General features: G+C 37.8%; 1 protein-coding gene across 1 annotated transcript in view; it reads left to right on the forward strand.

The window, feature by feature from the left end:
* The first annotated feature begins 5,705 nt into the window (after positions 1-5,705).
* The window catches only part of LOC125239931 (venom protease-like), a 31,437-nt gene continuing 16,486 nt past the window's right edge, over positions 5,706-20,656 (forward strand). Inside the window, exons 1-4 of the mRNA XM_048147706.1 lie at positions 5,706-5,850; positions 13,232-13,332; positions 15,431-15,556; positions 16,815-16,947. Coding sequence (XP_048003663.1) covers positions 5,787-5,850; positions 13,232-13,332; positions 15,431-15,556; positions 16,815-16,947 — 424 coding nt within the window. The 5' untranslated portion in view covers positions 5,706-5,786. The remainder of the gene's footprint in view (positions 5,851-13,231; positions 13,333-15,430; positions 15,557-16,814; positions 16,948-20,656) is intronic.

The following is a 20,656-nucleotide window of genomic DNA, read 5'->3' on the forward strand; positions in this document are numbered from 1 at the left end:
AAAAATCCTTGGCAGATTGAAACATCCTTTGCCTGAAGTATTGTACGGATTGTATTCATTTTTAAAACTAAATCCATTATTCACTTGGGAATAAAATAGTACATTATGCTTCAGTACACGTAGACGCAATGATACCTTTAAACAGCAAATGTGATGAAAAATAATAAAAGCTAATTTTATGAAAAGTAATTTTGTGTAGTCAATTATAGTGCAATATGTATTATAAAAATATTATTTTATATTCGACAGTTATATGTTTTATTTATTTATTTCATTTATTTATATATATATATATATATATATATATATATATATATATATATATATATATATATATATATATATATATATATATATATATATATATATATATATATTGATTATAGTTCTATTTTCTTAATCTAAACATTCTAAACATGGAAATATGACCCCATTTTTATTATATATTAATTTATAAAAATAAGAGACTTGTCCTATAAAAACAACATCGCAAGGCCACCCTAGATCTTATCAATAAATTATAATGTTTGAAACTTATCTTATAAAAATTTTAATTCAGTTTTTGAACGCGTGATCTGCGTTTTAACGTCTCAGTCTATTTCTGAAGAAAATACCATGTTTATGAGATATCTGGGTAAATATATTATAATAAAGGGTACAAACAAAACTACATACATACAAATAATTATGCTTCTATTGCCATAAAGGGATAGGCAAAGAACATGAAACTAGTTTCATGAGCCAATTTTGGCAATTAAGTGTTGCCATTATCCGATGCGATATCGGATGTCGGAAGGATTTCAACAGCAAAAATTAAAGATGGCGACTTATATGACATCGGTTCTACATCAGATATCGGATCGGATAATGTGAAAAGGCAGTAAAGGGTTGAAAGAAAACGAAAATGGGACATTGCAGTGACATGTTGTCAGCATCTCGCCTGCGGCACAATTGAATCCCCATAATCTACCCCAGAGTCGACTTCTACAACACTCAAGGGAAGAAAGGGGGTGGTGAAATTATTTAACCCGTCACCACACAGGGAACTTATGTCATTCCCATTTTTGATTGAAATTACATACATACATACAAGGGATGAAAGGCATGTGACGAGAAAGATATTACGAATGAATGTGGAAGGTGGTGGAAGTAACGGGAGGGGAAAACCGAAGAAGAGGTGGATGGACTGTGTGAGACATGATATGGAACTAAAACAAGTTAATGATGAGATGACGAGTGACAGAGATGTATGGAAGAGAAAGACATGCTGCGCCGACCCCAAGTGACTGGGATATGGCAAGAGAATGATGATGATGACATACATACATACATACAATCACGCCTGTATCCCATGAAGGGGTAGGCAGAGCACATGAAGTTACTCAAGTTTCAGTGCCACTCTTGGCAAATAAGGGATTGAAAGAAAACGAAACTGCGACATTGCAGTGACAGGTTGCCAGCCTCTCGCCTACGCCACAATTTAACCCATATCCCATAGTCGCCTTCTACGACACCCACGGGAAGAAAGGGATGGTGAAATTCTTAACCCGTGACTACACGGACAAATTACGGGATTGATTGAAATTGATATTTTATTTTTCATTAAAATACCTAAACTAACAAAATTATTACTTTTAGGTATTCCCGATGAACTACAGTATGGGGTTCTTCAAAAAAAGAGTGTACAAGTTTCTAATGGGTCGGCAACGCGCACGTGACATCCCTTGAGTTGCAGGCGTCCATAGGTTACGGTGACCGCTCTCCATCAGGCGGGCCGTATACCTGATTGCCACAGACGTGGTATAAAAAAAATTGAAACATTTTTTTCAGTACAGATGGTGTTTTTTTTACGCACTAGTGCGAGAAGTGGTTCATTATTTGCGAGGTCGAAACTTCGGAGGCTCATCTGTACTGAAAAACGTCGTACGATACACGTGCGAAAAGGAAATTCGTAACTCGTGTCGATTTAAAACACTCCCTTCGGTCGTGTTTTAATTTATCACCACTCGTTTCGAAGTTCCTTTCTTACGCACTTGTATCGTAATGTACTATTTCTCACAGTTCTACATTTTACAGTTAATAAAAAATTTTATTGAAACTTACATCACATGACAATTATATTATAATAAAATAAAAATTAAAATTAAATTAAACTAAATAAATCTAAAATTAAACTAAAGTAAATCTAAACACGGCCCCTGTGGCATAGTACCGAAGACGCTGGCAGCATTTCCTCGCTGGATTGTCAAGCTAATACGCTGAGCGAGGAAGCTGCCAGCTCTTCGGTCGCCGGTGGCGTCTCTTTTACAGTTTAGTTTTCTTAAACAAAACCAAGTGCAGTTAATGCCACTTTGTCTCCCCACAGTACTTGCCTACTGAAAGCACTTTTGTACTTGACAGTTCTGTAATATGAAACTATGATGGAGAGATGGAAATCATGAGCAAATATACCAACACACATACACTTAGGATAGCAAATAAAGTAATTTATTCAGAGACCATATTCTCAAATCCGCAACGCAGGCTTCGTCAACTGAATACAAAATCCGTTATTAGCTACAAGCTTCGTCAAAAAGTAAGACAATGGAAAATCCGCAACATGCATCGTCAATAAACTAAACCTAAAAGTACATACTAAAAAAAAAAAAAAAAAAAAACACACACACACACCTACAACTCAAAAACACCCTGCAAGTCGCCACCAACAGGCAGCGTGCCCAAAAGGCTGGCCGCATTGCCTCGCTGAATGGCGATGCTTATTCTCTGAGCAAAATACTGGCCAGCCCTTTTGTCACCCGTCACATCTACCAAACGAGACGCCAAATCTTTATAGAGGCGCCGAGCCCCGGGCCGGGCCGGGCTTAGGATAGTAAGTAGCTTCTTCAATATTATTTATACTGATACGTCATTTTCTGTTATGTCTAAGAATAGTTTATTTTATTTGTAACCCCCGACGCAAAAACGACACGGTGTTATAAGTTTGACGTGTCTGTCTGTCTGTCTGTGTGTGTGTCTGTCTGTGGCATCGTAGCTCCCGAACGGATGAGCCGATTTAGATTTAGTTGTTTTGTCTGAAAGCTGAGTTAGTCGGGAGTGTTCTTAGCCATGTTTCATGAAAATCGGTCTTCGCGGTCGGGGGTTTTTTCAAAATTTTAATTTTGTGGTTATTAGGTAAGTATATCCATACTAATAATATATAATATATAATAATAATTATTATAAATGGGAAAGTGTGTGTGTCTGTTTGTTTGTCCGTCATTCACGGCAAAACGGAGCGACGTATCATTGACGTGATTTTTTAAGTGTGGATAGCTGAAGGGATGGAGAGTGACATACTTTTTGTCTCTTTCTAACGCGAGCGAAGCCGCGGGGAAAGCTAGTAAGTAATAAACTGAAATAAGAAATCAAAAGATAATTTTAGTAAATAATTTGATTTGTTCCCTACTTCGAGGTATACAGGTGACATAATAATAACCTAACCACAAAATTAAAATTTTGAAAAACCCCCGACCGCGACCTAGTGGACCGATTTTCATGAAACATGGCTAAGAACACTCCCGACTAACACAGTTTTCAAATAAAAAAAACTAAATCGAAATCGGTTCATCCGTTCGGGAGCTACGATGCCACAGACTGACACACACACAGACAGACAGACACGTCAAACTTATAACACCCCGTCGTTTTTGCGTCGGGGCACGTCGGGGTTTAAAAAGGCCATTTAAACTTTGCACGGTGACTTTTGAGGTCATAGTATTAATCATTATGTAAACTACTTTTAATATGGGGCCAATGCTGAAATAGCAAAAAAACATTGCGTTTCCATAGAAATGATCGGCAATTCAAACCTCTTTGGTCGAAATGTATGAAACAGCAATTTTTTTTTTGCGATTTAGCATTGGTCCCTTAAATAAATCTTGTTCATTACGACCTCAAAATTCACTATGCGAGGTTTAAACGGTACTTTTTATTTCACCGTGTATAAGGTGTTTTTTTTTTTTTTTTTTTTTTCAATCTTTTTGGGAGCTTTTTCATTTCACGAATATGTCGCCCCTACAGAACCATTAGGACTTAATTATAAGGTGTTAACAAATTAGTCATGCATATTTTAAGGGACATTAATTAACGTCAAAACAATTAACTTGAACTAGAAATTAAAAAAAAGAAAAAAAAACCGGCCAAGAGCGTGTCGGGCCACGCTCAGTGTAGGGTTCCGTAGTTTTCCGTATTTTTCTCAAAAACTACTAAACCTATCAAGTTCAAAACAATTTTCCTAGAAAGTCTTTATAAAGTTCTACTTTTGTGATTTTTTTCATATTTTTTAAACTTATGGTTCAAAAGTTAGAGGGGGGGGGACGCACTTTTTTTTCCTTTAGGAGCAATTATTTACGAAAATATTTATATTATCAAAAAACGATCTTAGTAAACCCTTATTCATTTTTAAATACCTATCCAACAATATATCACACGTTGGGGTTGGAATGAAAAAAAATATCAGCCCCCACTTTACATGTAGGGGGGTACCCTAATAAAACATTTTTTTCCATTTTTTATTTTTGCACTTTGTTGGCGTGATTGAGATACATATTGGTACCAAATTTCAGCTTTCTAGTGCTAACGGTTACTGAGATTATCCGCGGACGGACGGACGGACGGACAGACAGACATGGCGAAACTATAAGGGTTCCTAGTTGACTACGGAACCCTAAAAAAAAGAGAAACATATTATGTTTTCATTTACCGACCAAAGAGATGGCGGGACGACCTCGACGTATTTTGCAGCGACTGACAAGAGCGGGCATCAAACCGTGAGGACTGATGGAGACAGGTAGATAAATACTTAAATGAATTTAGTAGTGTGAGAGACCCTTAAGAATAACAGTCAAGTAAGTGTCAATGTGTCAGTCAAGTAAGTGTCAAATTTAGCTCAAGATCGAGAGACATGGCAAAAACTGGAGGAGGCCTTTACCCAGAAGGGGATCCCAAAATAAAGTAAAAAGTGAAACAAACTATATTTAATTAAGTATATACTTTTACACAGTTAATAAGTGTTTATATGGTTAGATGTAAGTGTTTAGCACGCAACACAGGATGAAGGGATAGTGAAATAAAGGCTATTTTATTTTATTTTATTTAAGTGTCAATGTGATTGACGGCACATGTCAAAACAAATAACATCCATCCGTTCGGGAGCTGCGATGCCACAGACAGACACACACACAGACAGACAGATAGACAGACAAACAGACACGTCAAACTTATAACACCTCGTCGTTTTTGCGTCGTTTGCCAACCCGAAGGGTAAACTAGACCTTATTGGAATTAGTCCGGTTTCCTCACGATGTTTTCCTTCACCGGAAAGCGACTGGCAAATATCATTACATTTCGCACATACATTTCGAAAAACTCATTGGTGCTAGACGGGGTTCGAACCCGCGACCTCCGGAACGAAAGTCGCACGTACTTACCGCTAGAAACAATGTAATTAATAAATTAATAATATATTTTCCTTAATCCACGCTATACGTGCCACCATCAGATATATAGAAGCGCTCAAGTTACTCAAAAATATCTGCCCGCACTCTAATACCTTGATAACAGAGGCATGTCCAGATATTATGAGTACCTTGGCCGCTTAGATATTTTTGACTGTACTATGTTTACATTAGTTTCCATACTTAATGACCATCCAATACCAGTCGAGGAATAACCAGTTTGACCTACAGACGCTTTGTTCAAAACAACTGCGAAACGAGTTGACCATTTTATATCATATTTATCAAAATATGACCGTGTTTGTGTATATTCTGTGTGTTTTGTGTGTGAAATGTGTTTTTGGATTGAACGAAGGTGAATATGATTTTTTTTGGTGTTTTTCCTCATTTTTTGGTTGGTAAACAAAATGATAATCGATGGAATCAGGCGTTACTTCGCGGAAATCCATTTTAATCCATATTATAAATGGGAAAGTGCGTTTGTTTGTCTGTCTTTCACGGCAAAACGGAGCGGCGAATTGTCGTGCAAAAACCGGCCAAGTGCGAGTCGGACTCGCCCACCGAGGGTTCCGTACAAACTTTCAATGGTTAAAATAACCATACTACTCATACTCATATTCATTTATTCATTCAACGCCATTTTACACGTCAAGATTTGATTTAAAAAAATAATATTCATACAACAATAATACTTAGAGAATAAATAGACAGAAGATTGAAATTACAAAAAGTTAGGCAATATTCACATAAAAAATGCACAAAAATATTTTTCTAATTAGGTAATAAAAAAATTGTCATAAGTGTAGAACGGGTGCTCGACCAGCCAATTTTTTAAGCGATAGGTACTTAAAGTTCGACACACTAGGCGCTTCAACCACATATTGCGGCAATTTATTATAGACGGCAGGGTCCATCACATGTGTTAATTTGACCGTAAATTGGATTTCGCCAATTTACGGTCGATACCTACTAACTTTCCGGCATTTCGAATGTTGTACTTGGAACACATGTTCTTAGTTTTGTCACAGAATATATGTATAATAGTACAAGTACAGAAGGCTCACTCCTTTGATGTTCACAAAATGACGCTATTCTAAATTCTTACCTACATTAACAAACGGACCGCACGCGAGCAGCCAACATTGAATTTTTCCCCTCACTAGCTCGGAAACACGTGTTTTGTCCTTTAATACCAGCGGGTAAAAACGCATTTTATCCACTAGTGCTTTAAAATTGATAAAAGTAGGTGAATCTAGTAATAAAGATCATTTACCACCTGTGGAACTACTGGAAGCAGTGATAAAAGAAAATCTTGCAGTACAAAAGGCGGACTCATGCTTTAAGGCATTCTCTACTATGTTGATCTTTCTTTTATGCGGGGGCTTCGCCCCCGAGCCCTCCTTTATATGCTCTTGAGGGTCTCAAGAAAACCCTATCCCAACTTATTTTAAATACTACGTTGATCTTTCTTTTATGCGGGGGCTTCGCCCTCGAGCCCCCTTATTCATGCTCTTCAGGGTCACAAGAAAACCCTATCCCAACTTACTTTAAATACTACGTTGATGTTTATTTTATGCGGAGGGCTTCGCCCCCCGAGCCCCCCTTTATTTCCTCTTAAGGGTCTCAAGAAAACCCTATCCCAACTTATTTTAAATACTATGTTGATCTTTTTTTTTGTGGGGAGCTTCGCCCCCGAGCCCCTCTTTACTTGCTCTTAAGGGTCACAAGAAAACCCTATCCCAACTTATTTTAAATACTACGTTGATCTTTCTTTTTTGCGGGGGGCTTCGCCCCCCCCCTTTATTTCCTCTGGAGGGTCACAAGAAAACCTTAACCCAACTTATTTTAAATACTACGTTGATCAGTCTTTTTTGTGGGGGCTTCGATCGCCCCTGAGCCCCCTTTACTTGCTCTTAAGGGTCACAAGAAAACCCTATCCCAACTTATTTTAAATACTACGTTGATCTTTTTAGTAGTTCCAGTTCATATCTTCCGGCTCCATCATCAGACCTTGAAACCTAATCGTAGTCAAAGTTCATTACAAGACTTTTCTAAGAAACGCAAAAACAGCTATGATACGATGTTACATCATGTAGTTCCAGTTCATATCTTCCGGCTTCATCATCAGACCTTGAAACCTTATCGTAGACAAAGTTCATTTCAAGACTTTTCTAAGAAACCCAAAAACTGCTATGATACGATGTTCCATCATGTAGTTCCAGTTCATATCTTCCGGCTCCATCATCAGACCTTGAAACCTAATCGTAGTCAAAGTTCATTACAAGACTTTTCTAAGAAACCCAAAAACAGCTATGATACGATGTTCCATCATGTAGTTCCAGTTCATATCTTCCGGCTCCATCATCAGATCAGTTCAACAGTACCATATTATTGTACTGTCATCAGAACTACATACAGCTGCCAATTATCATTACGCTACGATCCTTGGAAGATGGTTAAATTAGCCTCCGTAGATTCCATTACATAGTTAGTTACATACACGACGACCTAATAAAAGCGTGTTAATATTAATATTAGCGCCATCTAGCTGAGCCCTTCTTCTGTGTGGTACTGAGGTAAGTACGTTTTATTCTTAGACTTTATCTGTCTATACGGAGTTATATATGTCTTTGACTAGAAGTATAGGTACTCTAATGAGTATTATTGTATTTAGCGCCGTCTCTCGGCAAAATTTACTAAGTAATTTACGCGACTTGAGACTTGTGCGAACCTTTAGGCATGGAAAGTCACATGAAAAGTTGTCGAAACTAATAATAGATGGCGCTGCATTTAAATTTCTTGACTGATAACTCTAATACTAAATTGAATATACTCTAAGGTAGAGCAGAGTCTAATACCTCCGCTTTACAAAAGACCGCAATCAAGTAGCACTAGACTTTACTCATTGTTGTGTTCCTGCCGGTGAGTAAGGCAGCCAGAGCTCAACGAGGGTGCGGTACTCCTTCCTTCCTTCCCCCTCCTTCCTTCGGTCCTTTGAGTCGTCGGCACCCAGGCCCCTTCTAAGTACAGGTTTGTACAAGTTTCTAATGAGTCGAGTCGGCAACGCACATGTGCCACTCCTTGAGTGGCAGGCGTCCATATGTAACAGTCACCGCTTTCCATCAGGCGGACCGTATGCATGTTTGCCACCTACGTGGTAAAAAAAAACTCTCGACGAATTCACCTTAAACATTAAAAACTAAATCAAAATCGATTGATTCGTTCGGGAGCTATGATGCCAGACAGACATGTCAAGCGTCAAACCTATTATTATTATAATATTTTTGCGTTGGTGGTTAAAAACAAGAAACCTCCTTCAAAACTATAATAAAACACAACTTTCTATGAAAATCGGTAAAGTGCGAGTCGGATTTCGACATTTCCATACAAAAAGGTCATGAGCGCCTGACGACATGTGATGGCAACGTGTACACTAGATTTGTACTTTAAAGATTTTGCGTATATTTTGGAAACTATAAGAGATAGAGCAAATAGACTTCAGATTTTGGTTGTCGGTGGCACAATTTTTTTGTTTTCGTATATATACACCATTTTTTGGACCTATTAGGGCAATATTATGGTCAGTGCAGTTCTAAACAGTCGTAAGCGCCTCTTTTTTAGTAGGAACTTAAGTCATTTTGGCAAATGCTTAAAATTTTTAACAATTTCTAAACAGAAATGAATTTCTTTCTACCTGTCCATGGCGCTCACAAAATTTCAAAACATTTAGTAAGTACTTGCAGCGGCAGTGAGTGAAAAATCTCAATTTGAGTTTTTTTCTCTTAACTCCGACTTACGCTTGACTGTAGATTTCCAATAGGTTTTCCTGTAATCTACAGGTAGAGGGCTATCTCGTGTATTTTTTTGAAAATTTTACGCTAAGTAGTTTCGGAGATAAGGGGGGGGGGGGAATGGTCATTTTTTGCTTATTTTCTTAAATTACTTCTAAATTACCAAAATAAAAACTATAAAAAAAATATATTTGAGATGCTTATAAAATGCTCTTTCATTTGATATGTAGCACAATATAGTTCTAATAACTTTGATTTTTAATTTTCAATTTTACCCCCCAAAAGTGGCCCCTATGATTAAATTTCGTTTAATTTCATTTAATTATATTACATGTCCGTCTTTGGGCCACTTGTTTACATACGTGTGCCAAATTTCAAGTAAATCGGTCTAGTAGTTTCGGAGAAATCGGCTGTGACAGAGGGACAGACAGACACGCGAGTGATCCTATAAGGGTTCCGTTTTTCCTCTTTGAGGTACGGAACCCTAAAAATTTGACTAACAGGAAAACATTGCAAATAATCTAAAGTGGTATTATATATATATATATATATTATAGGACATTCTTACACAGATTGACTGAGGCCCACGGTAAGCTCAAGAAGGCTTGTGTTGTGGGTACTCAGACAACGACATACTTATATAATATATAAATACTTATATACATAGAAAACATCCATGACTCAGGAACAAATATCTATGCTCATCACACAAATAAATGCCCTTACCGGGTTTCGAACCCGGGACCGCGGCGTAGCAGGCAGGGTCACTACCGACTGCGCTAGACCGGTCGTCAAGTAGGTATTATACATAATTAGAACATTTACCTCAAACACGGTAAAATAAGAGTTTTGGTAAGAAGAACTACCTAAGGAATATTTAGTGAACACATATGGCACTCTAGTTAATAGTTCAAATCATGGTAAATATTTCGGTAAGTTTATGTGCCCCAGTCGATTTTGTCCCGGTCTTAAACAAAAAATACGCCTTAACTCCTATTTAATCTATGTAGGGAAGAAATCAATAGTTATTTGTTTTACAAGGGGGCAAAGTTGTTGTTTAACCGCACGTGCCAATATTGATAGCCGAGCAAGCGACAGATTCCAATATTGAACCGCGAGCGCAGCGCGTGGTTCAAAAAGTGGAATCTTGAGCGATGCGAGGGTTTCAAGGGACGAAGGTTAAACAAACTTTGCCACCGAGTGAAACACAAATTTTTTCCCTGGGCAGTGAGTGAAATTCGTAATTTGAGTTTTTTTTCTTTTAAGTCCGACTTACGCTTTACTGTAGATTTCTAATATACTTATATTTTTATACTACGTCGGTGGCAAACAAGCGTACGGCCCGCCTGATGGAAAGCGGCCACCGTAACCTATGGACGCCTGCAACTCAAGGAGTGTCACATGCGCGTTGCCACCCCAATAGGTTTTCCTGTAATCTATAGATCGAAAACTAAGTACTAAAAATTATTAAAAAAATATTTTTGAAATACTTATAAAAAGTATAAAAACCTCTTTCATTTGATATGTAACACAATTAATATAGTTCTAGAAACTTTGATTTTTAATTTTCACTTTTACCCCCCAAAAGTGGCCCCTATAATTAAATTTTCTTAATTTAAATTAAATGTCTGTCTTTGGGTCACCGGTTTCCATATGTGTGCCAAATTTCAAGTTAATCGGTTCAGTGGTTTCGAAGAAAATTGGCTGTGACGACGGACAGACAGACGCGCGAGTGATCCTATAAGGGTTCCGTTTTTCTTTTTTGAGGTACGGTATCCTAAAAATCAAATTATATCAAATCCATCAATTTATTCAATGCAATGTTTATTATTCAAAGTCATCATTTATCATAGGTAAATTCTACCAACCAGCTTAAGACATCAAGTTAAAGTATTAAATTACTTTGTGCTCTTGTCGTGCAATGTTGCTACCAGTTTTTCACCACACCAACTGGTAAATGCTTACTTTGCTATTTTTTTATTTTATTTCTTACTAGCTTTTACCCGCAGCTTCGCCCGCGTAATAAAAGTATTCATTAAGATTTTCATTTGGAACTGTAGGTTTCTCTGTAGGTATATTTATCTGCGATTATTTCGATTGCACATAATACTTTTGCTTGCAATGATTGTAGAAATATTACACATCGACCACAGCGTAGGTAATTCTATATACGCTGGGGAAACCTTTATAAACATCCCACATAGCCCGTATTTCGACACTATGATCGGTGGGTAAAAAGTACTTTTTTCTATTATCCCTTACAATTTTTTACATTTTGCTTATACTTATCGCAAACGTAATCTTCAAGCAAGCAAACAACGATCGTCTTAGAGCACATTGATTGTAAGAGACCGCCGACCGATTATCCGTATCCCTCTAACGATACCCATATTATCCGTATCCGTATCCGTATCCCTATCTCTATCCCTATCCCTATCGCTATCGCTATCGCTATCGCTAACGCTATCGCTATCGCTATCCCTATCGCTATCCCTATCGCTATCCCTATCGCAGTCCCTATCGCTATCCCTATCGCTATCCCTATCCCTATCCCTTATCAAGATAACACTTTAAGTTCTCGCGCTTTGTACACATATTTAAAGTCACATACAGGTCGAACGCGATTAATTAACATTATTTTTACCTTTTTCCCCAACGTTTCAGCCAGGTTGCACTGGCCGTGGTCGCGGAAGACTGACGTCCCAGCAAAATGTCACCGGAGATGTAAACAACACAAAACTACCCGATATTAATTTATATAAATGTTCGGGGTAGACAAATAAATATAATCTACCCGCTTTTAGTTAATGTTTATTTCCCACCGCACGACACACAAAAAAAAAACCGGCCAAGAGCGTGTCGGGCCACGCTCAGTGTAGGGTTCCGTAGTTTTCCGTATTTTTCTCAAAAACTACTGAACCTATCAAGTTCAAAACAATTTTCCTAGAAAGTTTTTATAAAGATCTACTATTGTGATTTTTTTCTTATTTTTTGAACATAGGGTTCAAAAGTTAGAGGGGGGACGCACTTTTTTTCCTTTAGAAGCGAATATTTCCGAAAATATTAATATTATCAAAAAATGATCTTAGTAAACCCTTCTTCATTTTTAAATACCTATCCAACAATATATCACACGTTGGGGTTGGAATGAAAAAAAATATCCGCCCCCACTTTACATGTAGGGGGGGTACCCTAATAAAACATTTTTTTCCATTTTTTATTTTTGCACTTTGTTGGCGTGATTGATATACATATTGGTACCAAATTTCAGCTTTCTAGTGCTTACGGTTACTGAGATTATCCGCGGACGGACGGACGGACGGACGGACGGACGGACGGACGGACGGACGGACGGACGGACGGACAGACAGACATGGCGAAACTATAAGGGTTCCTAGTTGACTACGGAACCCTAAAAAGGGTAAAAATAATGTTAATTAATCGCGTTCGACCTTATCAAGATGTTTAATGATTTCTTATCAAGTGCTAAAATATAAAGTTTCATGGTTTTATCTTTTAAGATTAAGAAATCCCATACAAACTTTCAACCTCTTTTTCAACCCCTTCATCCCCTTTTTTTCGAAATAAAAAGTAGCCTATGTTCTGTCTCAGGGTCTAAAGATTGTCTGTTCCAAATTTCATCAAAATCGGTTGCGTGGTTTAAGCGGGAAAGCGTAACAGACAGACAGACAGACAGACAGACAGACAGACAGACAGAGTTACTTTCGCATTTATAATATTAGTATGGAAGTATGGATATGGATAAATGGGCTTACTCTTGGCCACAGACTAGCCAAAGGCAAAAACGTGGCCTACAATGGAGTGAGCTCGCCCAGAAGATGCCTGTTCACTCTTGATTTGAAGGTTGCCGGAAAACAGATAGCAAAATTGCATTTTATCCACAAGAGTACAAAGTAATTTCATACAAATAATCCTTGTTTCCAGGTGACCCTTGCATGGCCAATAGTGATGCTGGTGTCTGCAAGATCCTCGATGACTGCGACTACGCTGTAAAACTGCTCACTATTGACGAAAAGAAACCCCCAGTAAGCATACCTATACACGGTGTAACAGCAGTTCTCGAAAAGTTTGTCCATGTGCAATTCTCGTTAAGTTTGTACATTTGGATCACGTCTCCGATTTGGATAAAAATTGGTAGGCTGATCGAGTCCATGATGCTGAGCTTTCCAAATGAAATGCTTCCCAAAATGTCCTATTTAGTTTGTATGAAACCTTCCTTTTTTGTTAACAGATTTCTATACATTTTCGGTAACAAAAAAGGAAAGTTTCATACAATCAATTCAGGGCATTTTGGGAAACCTAGTGGATCTTGCTCAGCGTTATGGACTCTATCAGCCTACCAATTGTTATCCAAATCGGAGACGTGATCCAAATACCTAAACGGGAATTGCTGACATGGCCACGCGCCATGTCAGCAAATTTTAATTCATCCTACTTTGTTACCAACATTTACTAATATAAGTCGACTTTCGTAAGATATATACAGGATAACTGTTATAATTAAGAAAATATAGATACTAGAGAACCTTAATGACGAAATAAAACTTACTAAAATCAAACTTCTTTAAAAAATTCTAGGTAACAAAGTAGGAATAAAAAAAAATTAACTTTTTCTTTAATTTTTGTATACATTTTTTGAGAACTGCTCGTAACATGAGGAAATAATGGAGGAAATGTTATATGACGTTGACGTCAAGCAAATTTCGCCAAAAAAAAATCTTTTTGTGTATTTTCTTTCTTTTCTTTGATGTATTTTCACATAAAAAGAAAATGATATTCGTAAAACTGACTAAGAACACTCCCGACTAATTCAGCTTTGAAACAAAAAAACTAATTAAATCTAAATCGGTTCATCCGTTCTGGAGCTACGATGCCACAGACAGACAGATAGACACGTCAAACTTATAACACCCCGTCGTTTTTGCGTCGGGGGTTAAACAGAAGGCCGCAAAAATAACTGACACAACTTATTTCTAAATACTTACATAAGAGCGTGTCAGATAATTGAATCAAAGTTGACCAATTTGTTTTATTTTGTTTTGAGACAAGATTATAGAGATGAGATGACAATTTTTTCCCGTGTATCAAAAATACGACTAACTAAAACCTATACCAAGCCTATACTATAATATCACCAATACTAGATGGCGCCACTGAAATTGCGATGTTGCGAATGATAGACACAAGATGGCGTTCTCTTCAGGCCAAACGAAGGAGCGTTATACATATACATACTAATATTATAAATGGGAAAGTGTGTGCGTCTGTTTGTTTGTCCGTCTTTCACGGCAAAACGGAGCTATAAATTGACGTGATTTTTTAAGTGGAAATAGTGAAGGAATGGAGATTGACATAGGGTAAATACTTTTTGTCTCTTTCTAACTTCCCACGTGCCTAAAAGGGGGGGTGGACGTTTGTATGGAGCATTTATTTTCGAATTTAACGCGAGCTACGCCGCTAGTGGAAAATATAGGTAACTAGAGTTGCGTAAAAAAATAATTGGAGGAAAATAAAACCGGCCAAGAGCGTGTCGGGCCACGCTCAGTGTAGGGTTCCGTAGTTTTCCGTATTTTTCTCAAAAACTACTGAACCTATCAAGTTCAAAACAATTTTCCTAGAAAGTCTTTATAAAGTTCTACATTTGTAATTTTTTTCATATTTTTTAAACATATGGTTCAAAAGTTAGAGGGGGGGGACGCACTTTTTTTTCCTTTAGGAGCGATTATTTCCGAAAATATTAATATTATCAAAAAATGGTCTTAGCAAACCCATATTCATTTTTAAATACCTATCCAACAATATATCACACGTTGGGGTTGGAACGAAAAAAAATATCAGCTCCCACTTTACATGTAGGGAGGGTACCCTAATAAAACATTTTTTTCCATTTTTTATTTTTGCACTTTGTCGGCGTAATTGATATACATATTGGTACCAAATTTCAGCTTTCTAGTGCTAATGGTTACTGAGATTATCCGCGGACGGACGGACGGACGGACGGACGGACGGACAGACAGACATGGCGAAACTATAAGGGTTCCTAGTTGACTACGGAACCCTAAAAACTAGCTAAGTATAAAGTAGTAGTCGTCAAGTTCACCTTCTTAAATCATATTTCCTCAGATGTGCAGATGGCGCGGCAGCACCAGGATCGTGTGCTGCCCTCTGCAGGACCGCTCGTACACTATCGGGGCGTTTCGGAGTTATTTCGGGGGGTCGAATAACGGGGTATTACGGTCGCAGGATATGGTAAGTAGATTATAGTTTCAGGGCATTTAAATAAGGTGGAATAGAGAAATTTTAATCCAGCACCGCGGGGTACTTACCGCTGCTAGTAGCCTAGCGGTAAGTACGTGATACTTTCGTTCCGGAAGTCGCGGGTTCGAACCCCGATTCGCTCCAATGAGTTTTTCGGAATTTATGTGCGAAATGTCATTTGATATTAAATTTGCCAGACGCTTTTCGGTGAAAGAAAACATCGTGAGGAAACCGGACTAATTCCAATGAAGCCTAGTTACCCTTCGGGTTGGAAGGTCAAATGGCAGTCGCTTTCGTAAAAACTAGTGCCTACGCCAAATCTTGGGGTTAGTTGTCAAAGCGGATCCCAGGCTCCCATGAGCCGGATCCCATGAGGAGGATGATGATCATTCTCCTTGCGTTATCCCGGCATTTGTCATGGCTCTTGGGAGCCTGGGGTCCGCTTTGACAACCTATCCCAAAATTAGGCGTAGGTACTAGTTTTTACGAAAGCGACTGCCATCTGGCAATTTTGACCTTCCTACCCGAAGGGTAACTAGGCCTTATTGGAATTAGTCCGGTTTCCTCACGATGTTGTCCTTCACCGAAAAGCCACTGACATTTCGCACATAAGTTCCGAAAAACTCATTAGTACGAACCGGGGTTCGAACCCGCGACCTCCGGATTGAAAGTGCATGCTCTTACCGCTAGGCCACCAGCGCAGCAGTGAGACGTAGGTACCTATTATGTCCTATATAATTTTAACACAAATTTTAATAATGATTGTTATATGATTCCTGCATAGTTGACGACCGGTCTGGCTCAGTCGGTAATAACCCTGCCTGCCGAGCCGCGGTCCTGGGTTCGGATCCCGGTAAAGGCACTTATTTGCGTTATGAGCACAGATTGTTCCTGAGTCATGGACGTTTTCCATATATATAAGTATTTGTATATTATATATATCGTTGTCTAAGTACCCACAATACAAGCCTTCTTGAGCTTACCGTGGGCCTCAGTCAATCTGTGAAAGAATGTCCTATAATATGTATCTGTTAAGTTCCTAACCCGCTTTAGGCCAGACCAGATATCCCAAGCTTCCTTGCTTATAAGTTACAACAGGACTCCTGTACCTGTACCCAACAGTAGGACAAATAATGGCTAAATTTATTCCTTATGATCCATGCATGGCCAAATCGTTAGCTCTAAAGTCCTACCCATTAACCTGCCCCATATCAGTGAATGCGACGTCCTGTATAGATAATATTTCCAGACTTGCCGCTACGACGGCAGCCTGCCAATCCTGTGCTGTCAGAACGTTCCAGAGGCCCCTCCCCCCGCCGAGCCACTCGCCTGCCCCCCACTACAGCAACCAGCGGGGAACAGGAACGATATAGCTTTTAAAAGTAAGTTAAAATAGTTATTTGTTATACAAAGGGGCAAAGTTGTATTTTAACGCCGAGTGTGGAATTGAAAAACGAGCAAGTGAAAGGATTCTATAGTTGAACCACAAGCGAAGCGAGTGGTTCGAGAATAGAATCCTGAACTTACGAGTTTTTTAACACACGAGAAGTAAAATACATTTGCACCCGAGTGTAACACAAAACTTTTCCCCTCACTATAGCGAGGAAACTACAACGCAAAAAATGCGTTTATCACTGCTTTCAGTAGTTCCACAGGTGGTAAATCATCTTTATTACTAGATTACTTTTATCAATTTTAAAGCAGTTAATTTGACTGTATTCAAATTACTTTACCCACTAGTGGATAAAATGCGTTTTTACCCGCTGGTATTAAAGGACAAAACACGTGTTTCCGAGCTAGTGAGGGGAAATATATAAAACTAACGGGCCCAGCCTGTCCTGAGTATCTCAGTAGTTTGCCCCATTCCAGTCTGTCACTGCTGGAAAGTTTCTGCAGGAAAGTTCATACAAACTACCTAGGACATTTTGGGAAACCTTGTGGATCTTGACCTAGAATATCCAAAAACGCTGAAATCACTTTTCTCCTATTCTCTACTTTCAAGGCTATAACAAAAAAATCATCACCCCCTTTTTACGCCCTTAAGGGTGGAAGTTTTCATAATCTATTCTTATTTCTTGTAAACTTTACAAAAAAGTCCCCATGTAAAACCAAAACAATTGTTACTAGCAATTAAATTCAAAACTATCAAGATTAAGAAGGTACTTCCGAGAGCCAGCACCTCCATTTATAGAAAAAGTACTCTCATATCTGCCATAAATGTATTTAATCATTTGCCTAATGATATAAAAAGTCTCGAAGGAAATATTTTTAAAAGATCTTTAAAAAACTTTTTATTAGAGAAAGTTTTCTATAATTTAAAAGAATTTTATAATTATGTAAACCTAAATTAAAATTTAGTATAGGATATAAGTTAAAAATTTAGTTTAAGTCAAATACATTGTATGCCCGAAAAGGGTAAAACTGTTGATACTCTCACTGAAAAATGTACCTTGTGTTACTTCCTGTACCTACACAGTTTAAACAATAAATATTTCTGATTTCTGATTTCTGATTTCTGATTATTCTTGCCTGTGTTGAAACGCGCGTTGCGTTGCCGGTGCTCGCGTACCGAGCGCCAACGCCATCTATCGATGGCCATTTCACGAAATTGATGAGCGCTCAAAGGAATAAGGGCTCTTAATATAAGAAGATGATGCCATCCCATACATTAAAATTCGACCGCCTAAAAACTCGCATACACTACACCACACATAGATGGCGCCACAAAGAAAATGTCTTGTAACTTTCGATTGTACTTCTAGATGGCGTTAAGCGTCATTTTTGACATAAATTTATGTCTCGAAAGGGACACTTAACGCCAATCTACAAATAATCGATGGCAACAAGGCATTTTTTGTGTCGCCATCTATGTGTGGTGTAGTGTATGCGCGTTCTTAGGCCGTCGAATATTAATGTATGGGATCGTATGATCTTCTTATATTTAATCTATGATCTTGCTCAGCATCACGGAATCTATCAGCCTACCAATTCTCATCAAATCAAGACGTGATCCAAATGTACAAACTTTTTGGGGATTGCTGACATATGTAGACTGCAACCCTCTATCTTGTTGCTCTAAGTCAGCCATACTCAAAGTGTGCTCCGCGAAGCCCTAGGGCTCCGAAAATCCTCTCTGGGGGCTCCGTGTGAATTTTGGTTGACTGATATGCGACTTCACTCTCTTCCATAAAACCAAAGATTCGCCAATTGTAAAAATAAACAGTTGCATCTAATTCCTCACATTAGAATCTAGTGATTAGATTTACTATTATGATTAAGACTTAGTAAAATAAAGATTGCAATCAGTGTTGCCTAGCGATGAAAAAAGCCGGAAAATTCCCGGTTTTTTTCCATTTCACTTGTTTTTTTCAGAAATTTATAGAAAGAAACCGCGAAACTTTCGGCTCGTATTTTTCGGAAAAAAACGATTTAAACCGAAAAAAAACGAATTGAAAAAAACTAATGTAGTTTTCAATTTAAAAATTTCGAGTAAAAAGTATGTACTTGACTTTTTAAAGGTTTTGAAACCTTTACACATTGCTTTTTACTACTGAACACATGTGTGCTTGGAAGTGTTTGAAGAAATACAAAAAGAAAATGGAGGTCAATTTACTACTTTAAAATTACCGAGTAAAACGAGATTATGTTCTACCAAACTGCTGTCAAATATTGCGGTTAGATTACTCAGTATTCCTCCATCGTCCGCCGCAGCTGAGATAAATTGGTCATTGTTTGGACGGACACATACCAAGGATAGAAATCGGCTATTGCCAGAGCGTCTTAATAAATTAATCTTTATTCGGGCGAATTTGCATTTACAAACGGACTACACCGACCACATGGAAAAAGAAATAACTGAAGTATATGATGAGAGTGACAGTGATTTGAGTGACTAAATAAATACTTATTTTAATAATGTGCTCGTTTTTTTCCTAAAAATCCCGAAAAAAACCGAAAAAAACGAAAATTTCATAAACTTCTGAAAAAAACATTTGATTTTTTCCGGTTTTTTCAACGCTAGTGTTGCCAGATCTACTGATTTAGCAGTAGATCTAGCTGATTTTGAAAAAATCTACTGATCTACTGCTTTTTTTGTAATTTTTCAAGAAATCTACCTGCTTTTTCCCAAATCGATATTTTTTAGTATAAACGATTGGATTGGCTACAAATTTTTATTATAGACGGTCCAACAACTTAGTCAAGGCGCGAAATTAAAATTTTCTATAGGCCAACTGGTAGTGGTAGCTTTGCATTAGAGTCTGGCTAATGAAAGTTGAACCCAGTATTTTTTTTAAAACAGCAACTCTGGATGTCATATCATCGGTTGTCATCTGTCAGTGTGACTGTCACTTTAACGAATTTCGGTAAAAGTTAACAGCGAAATCTATAAATAATAATGAATAACACCACAAAAATTAGTAAAGTAAGTGCTCTAAATTAATTATAAATAATAAAAAAGAAACCATGTTATCAATGTGTTGCCAACTGAAATTTTTTTGAAATTGCCACGTTTTTTCGGGCTCAACTTTCATTAGCCAGACTTCTAGCAATAGCGATTTAGGCGGGTGCAAGAAGTTTGATGTTTGTACGGTTTAATATTCTGTATTCATATCAAATAATAGTACATTACGTCAGATGCCGGGAAAGAAGGGCTTACATGCTGTGTAGGTATATCCATCTGAGTAGGATAGTGATACGAAGCCTGTAAGCCCTTTTCACGGCGAGGCATGTAATTATAGTACTTTTCTCAAACTTGCAATGATATGAAAAAAGAAATCTACTAGGCAAAAAGAAAACTCTTCTAATTCCGCGCCAAATTTTTTTTTAACTCTGAGGTAACTTATTAAACGGTGACATTCAGGTGCATTAGTACCTACTATTAATGTTTTTCTTCTGATTACTAAATGTCATGGTGTAGTGTCAGCATTTGACGTTTAGAAACAAATGGAGGGTGCTTTACAGGCAGGCTTTTTTTTGCTGTAAACTGTACTATGAAATATTATCTTCACTCAGCTCACCGGACACGTAGTAGTCCCGACAACATTTCATTGCAAGTCTGAGAAAAAGTTCTTATTTGTGCAACTGCCCCAT

The sequence above is a fragment of the Leguminivora glycinivorella genome, chromosome 26 (assembly GCF_023078275.1).
Source record: "Leguminivora glycinivorella isolate SPB_JAAS2020 chromosome 26, LegGlyc_1.1, whole genome shotgun sequence".
Classification (NCBI taxonomy): Eukaryota; Metazoa; Arthropoda; class Insecta; order Lepidoptera; family Tortricidae; genus Leguminivora; species Leguminivora glycinivorella.